The sequence below is a fragment of the Callithrix jacchus genome, chromosome 5, assembly GCF_049354715.1.
Source record: "Callithrix jacchus isolate 240 chromosome 5, calJac240_pri, whole genome shotgun sequence".
NCBI lineage: Eukaryota > Metazoa > Chordata > Mammalia > Primates > Cebidae > Callithrix > Callithrix jacchus.
In genome coordinates, this window is record NC_133506.1 from 7,772,373 (window position 1) to 7,778,309 (window position 5,937).

The window sequence follows — 5,937 nt, forward strand, 5'->3', positions numbered from 1 at the left end:
CTCATTAATAAAAAATAAATTAGTAATCAAAATGCTTTCCCCCTTCTTGGTTCTCCAGGTGTATTATAAAATTCTTCAAAGGCAAGACTCTGTCTTCTCTTCGTTAACCTTCCTTCCCCCTCTGCCAGCCCCCTCATTCAGTGCGGTTGATACCTTCCTTGCCTGCCTGTCTGATCTCAAATGACTGTTCTCTTTCTGGTTGACTGATCCGGGCTCTGCCATGCTCCTCAGGACAATAAATACCAGTCTGGACTGCCCAGAATGGAGTCCTCTGTTTTTCCAGTGAGAAGCCTCCTATCCCTCTCTAATCACTCATCATTCATGAAGCTCCTTCTTCTGGTTTTCACTGTTACCCTGCTCCTGGCCCAGGTCACCCCAGGTAAACAGGATATCCAGAAGGGTATGGGAGTCAGGGAACCTGATGCATGTTCAGAGAACTCTGGGGGCTCTGACAGGTTGGGCTGGGAGAATGGCCTGGTAGAGTTCACTGAGGCCTTTTGGTCGTCTCTCTAGTCATAGGCAAGTTTGAGTTCTCTGGTACCAGCTGGTCTTCCCAGTGTCCATTACTTGACCACTCCAACCTTATCTCTGGTTGGCTCTGGAGAAGCTGAACATGATGACCTGAGGGTGGGATAGGGTGTAAAGAGAGAGACTTGGGTATGGATTATAGAGAAAATAGGGACTTTTAAAAAAAATTGCTTGCAAGGATTTGAATTTTGAGCTATCGTTGCCTCTAGGAAAATGGTTCTCAAATTTCCGATTGTGTGAGGATTCTGATTCCACTTTTTTATGCAGCCCCAAATTATGTGGGTTATCTTAAGTTGTAGATTTCCCAGAGTGGCTGTTCCTAATTCCCTAGAGAAAAGTCCCAGGATGTTGTGAAGAAGGCAGTATAATATCCTTGAAAGTTTTGCAGATGCTGCAGAAACCTTACAGATATTCTCATTTGTTTATTTCATATTCCTGTCACCTTTCATTGACATGGTTATAGGGGGTACTCAAGGATATCAAGAAAAGGTGGCTAATTGCTACTAGACACCTGGGTACATTATAATATGGGGGAGATAAAACCCTGGAGAGAGGGTCCTCTTCCCTCTCCCAAGGAGCTGGCCAAGGAGGGGAAGCTGCCCAGTAGGTCCCATGCCACTGAGCCGGGGGTGTTCTGGGGGTCCTAACGGGGCACAAGTGGAAGAAGAAAGCATAGTGGTCTATAATCTCCCTTAAACTTAGGGGATCCTATGTAAGGGCATCTTCCTCACAGATCTCCTCCTTTTCCTTCTACTCCTCTACTGGGCTTTAGCCTCTCCCTTTCCCACCCTTCTGCTTTCTTTCAAAACTGACCCTGCTGTCTTCTTCCTTTTTGTTTTCAGTCATGAAGTGTTGGGGTAAGTCAGGCAGGTGCAGAACAATGTGTAAAGAAAGTGAAGTATACTATCTATTGTGCAACACCGAGGCTAAGTGCTGTGTGGATCCCAAGTATGTACCTGTAGAACCACCAAAACTACCAAACACAAATACAAGCCTGGAATCAATTTCTGCAGTCTGACACCTCTCTTCCAACCTGGAGCCTCAACATCCTGGGATCCCACAGTTCTATTAAACCATTCTTGGCAGTATCCTGTTTCTGTCTGATAGTTCTACCTAGTTATGTTTAGAAACAAGTAAATAAGGAAGAAAAGAGTGTGTGTGTGTGTGTGTGTGCGCGCACGTGCATGTGTATGCATGTGAGTGTGCATGCACATTAGGAAGAACAAGACGTACCAGTAGGTGGTAATAATCTAAACTTTGCAAATAGCTCCCAGCCTGCTGACCCATAGCTGGTCCCAGAGGAAGTAAATTAAAGAATATTAATCATGTCCACTTGATTTCTGTTTTCTTCTAGACCAGCACTGCCAACAGAACATTATGCCATGATGGAAATGTTTCCTATTTGTGTTGTTCAATATGGTAGCTGTTAGCCACATGTGCTACTCAGCACTTGAAATGTGCCCAGTGTGAATGAGGACCTGAAGTTTTAATTTGATTCAACCTAGCTTTAAATTTATATAGCTAAATGTGGCTAGTGGTTACTGTGTTGTACAGCATGGCTTTAGAATCTAGACTGAAGCAGGCTGTGGGTCCCAATCTATGAGTATTTTAGAGGAGTCCAGGAGGCAAGCAAGAGTCTATGATGAACGTAAGAACCCATCGCTGGCCCAGGGCTTCTCTCTATTCTCACACCCACGGCTTTAATTTTCCCTTGATCACACCTGCAGTCTGCCCCTCAGGGGCTCCAGTGTGTTGCCTCTTGTGAATCTTCCTCACCGTGGAGGGTGCTGGCATCAGGCACTGTGTGGATCCGTGCTCCACCTCTTTCCATTCCCTCCATTTGAGGCCATGGGACATTAAACTGCTGGCCGATTATTTTCCAGAACTGATCCTGAACCGAGACCACAGGAATTTTACCACATTCTGCCCCATGATCCCAAGTATCCCCAACTCTTGCTATTTATCTGACTAATAAAAAATAACTTGATTCTTTTTTTATTTTTAAGATGGGGTTTCACCATGATGGCCAGGCTGGTCTCGAACTCCTGACCTCAGGTGATCCACCCACCTCGGGCTCCCAAAGTGCTAGGATTACAGGCGTGAGCCACCGTGCCCGGCCTATTTTTTTTTTTTTTTAATTGTACTTTAGGTTCTGGAGTACATGTGCAGATCATGCAGGATTGTTGCACAGGTACACACATGGCAATGTGGTTTGCTGCCTCCATCCCCCTCCTCCCGTCACCTACATCTGACATTTCTCCCCATGTTATCCCTCCCTGACCTCCCCATCCCCCCGCTGTGTTTTATCCTGTGTTTAAAAGTTCTGTTTGGAGTCACCTGCCTCCTATTCAGCCCTTTCACATTGGAGTCCTGACCTGGCTTCAGCCTTATGTCCCCAGTTCATCTTACTGATGACAAACTTCAGCCTCAGTTTCAGTGTCTAAGTATCACCAAAGCTGTCTAGGGAAGACCATTCGATGTAGGATCAGAAAATCTGGGGTCAAATCCTTACTTCATCACATGTCAGCTGCATGACCCTAGGCAAGCCATTTAACCCTCTCTGCTCTATTTTCTCATCTCTAAAATGGGGAACTTTCCTACTCAAGGCATAGGGTTGTCATGAGAATTAAATGGGCATCTAGCGCGCATTCAGTTCTTGATAAAAATGTAAGATGAATCTGGGCTGATCTCATTTTGTAATTTTCTACTTTTAGGTTCTGCACAGTAATTCTCTGCCCGGAAAAAGTTAAATCCTCCTTCACTATGTTGCCACCAGCTCCTACTTCTCAGAGTTAATAACTTATAAAGTTGAAGTAAAGTCCTGTACGCTACCATTTTTTCACTAATTGTCTTACCCTCCTGATTCAATTTCCCTTCAGTTTAGTCCTGTAATATTTATCTTGCAGACTCAGCTCCCTTGCTCTACTCTGCATGGTATTAATGCCAAACTCCCAACCATGGTAGAACACAAGCACCTAATTGCTTTCTCTATAGGTAAACTTTATTTTTTAAGGCAAGATCTTGCTCGGTTACCCAGGCTGGAGCGCAGTGGTGTGATCATAGCTCATTATAGCCTTAACCTCCTGGGCTCAAGGGATTCCCCTGATTCTTCTGCCTCAGCTTCCCAAATAGCTGGGACTACAGGTGTGTGCTACCACTCTTGGCTGTTATTTTTTTATTTTTATTTTTGGTAGAGATGTGGGTGTTTCTGTGTTTCCCAGCCTGGTCTCGAACTTCTGCCCTTAAGTGATCATCCTCCTGCCTTGGTCTCCCTAAGTATTGGGATTACAGGCGTGAGCCACTGTGCCTGATCTATATATAGGTCAGTAGTTGATTGTTCTTAGAAAAAATAATCCAACTAGTTACACTGATTACACTGGAAATTCAGGGCCTCCAGCCTCAAAGACCACTCAATACTGCCCAGCTAATCTCCTGTTTTTCCCTATGAAGCTTGATTTCTCATTCTTTGAAATGACTAGTCCATGTTTTTTCCTCTCTCCTCAATTGTCTACCATTCTCTATCCCCACCAAAATATCATTTCTTGCCTTGTATTTTGAGAAAATAGAAACCATCAGAATCAACTCCTTCATCTTCTCTCTACTAAGTCTACACACTGTGGTATTGGGTCCTACAGCTCCTGTCCTGCTTTGGTTTACAATGAAAGAATGTCTACTCCTGAGAAACTGGCCCTTTTGCTTGTCCACATTCATTTCCTCTCCCCTTCCCAAGAACTTCATATTCATTTATTCTCCCCTTCTCTGCCAGATCATTTCTATCATACAAAGATGCTCTAGTACCTTCCATCTTTTTTTTCTTTTTTTTGAGACAGAATCACCATACTGGAGTGCAGTGGCAAGATCCTGGAGCACTGCAACTTCCGTTTTCTGGTTTCAAGCAATTCTCCTGCCTCAGCCTCCCAAATAGCTGGGACTACAGGCATGAACCACCACGCCCGGCCGATTTTTTGTATTTTTAGTAAAGACGAGATTTCACCATGTTGGCCAGGATGGTCTCGATCTCTTGACCTCGTGATCCACCCGCTTCGGCCTCCCAAAGTGCTGGGATTACAGGCATGAGCCACCACGCCCCGCTCACCTTCCATCTTTTTTTTAAAAAAGTCCCTGAGTCCCACATTTCTCTCTGGACAATGCCTCATTTATTTGCAGTGCTTAAAAAAATACTTCTCAAAATGTTGTCTGCCTTCACTTTATCCATTTTTTTCTCATCCACCTTTCAACTCAGTTCAATTTGGTTTTGACTCTGCCACCGAACCTTTTCTAGTAAAGATTACCAACTATCTTCAGTGTTGTCAAACCCAACAGAGGCACCCCTGTTTTCCTCTTATTGACCACCGAAGAGGTGTTTGACATAGAGGCCACAACGTCCTCATTGAAATGCTTTCTTCTCTTGCCTTCTAAGATAGCAGACTCTCCTGGTTTTCCTCTGAACCCCTGAGCCATTCATTTTTCACCACCACCCTGTGCCTACTAGGCAGAAGAGGAACCCGAGGCTCAGGAAATGAAGGGAAATGGCCAAGGCAGCAGAGTCTGGCCAGGGAGCCTGCCCCCTGTGCCCCTTCAGTCTTCTGTCCTGGTTCCTCCTTCCCTTTCCAAAGGCCAGGACTGTTTCTGGGCTCTTTTTCTCTTTTCTCTCTGCTCTTTTTCACTAGGTACTTTGAGTACCTTCCATATGCTGATCATTCTCAAATTCATAGCTTCTATCCTGAACTTTCTCTAATGTCTAAACTGGTATATCTTTTCCCTTAAATGACATCTCCATCTGGTTATCTAATATATCAAAATGGAACTCCCAATGGGGACCTCACCTCACCGGGCCTTGTTAGTACCCTGTTACTTTCTTTCTTAGTAAATGGTAACAACATGTGCCCAGATGCACCAAACTTACAAGTTGTGCATGATTCCTCACTTCACCTATTTGCATTCAATTTCTCAGCAAGTCCTGCGGCTCTACCTTCAAAATGCATATCAAATTTATCCATTTCTTTCCATCTAGTTCAGGCCACTGCCATTTTCATGTGGTCCTCTACAGTAGTCTCCTGTTTTCTCTAATTAATTTTGCACATAGCAGCCAAATGGTAAATTATTTTCATTTTTTTTCAGATCTAGTCTGAATCCAGAAAGGTAAATTATATCCTGTTACTACTCTGTTTTGCACCAAACAATAGCATTCCATTTCACTAAGAATAAAATCCAGACTCCTTGACGTGGACTAGGAGGCCTTGCCCTACCAGTCCTTGCTCACCTCTCTGTCCTTCTCCTTATACTCAGGTCACCCAGGCTTCCTTTCTGTTTCTTGATGTCAACATGCTCTTTTCCTGTCCCAGGGCCTACTTACATGCTGCTCCCTCTTCCCAAGAAGGCTCTGACTCTGGTGTCTATATGGCTTTT

The 5,937-nt window shown here is 44.3% G+C and overlaps 1 protein-coding gene across 1 annotated transcript; it reads left to right on the top strand.

Annotated features, from left to right (window-relative positions):
* The first annotated feature begins 263 nt into the window (after positions 1 to 263).
* DEFB121 (defensin beta 121) lies at positions 264 to 1,893 on the top strand. Its single transcript, XM_008995589.4, has 2 exons — positions 264 to 379; positions 1,371 to 1,893. Exons 1-2 carry the CDS (start codon positions 322 to 324, stop codon positions 1,544 to 1,546), a joined length of 234 nt encoding a protein of 77 aa, XP_008993837.3. The 5' UTR covers positions 264 to 321; the 3' UTR covers positions 1,547 to 1,893.
* The last annotated feature ends 4,044 nt before the right edge of the window (positions 1,894 to 5,937 follow it).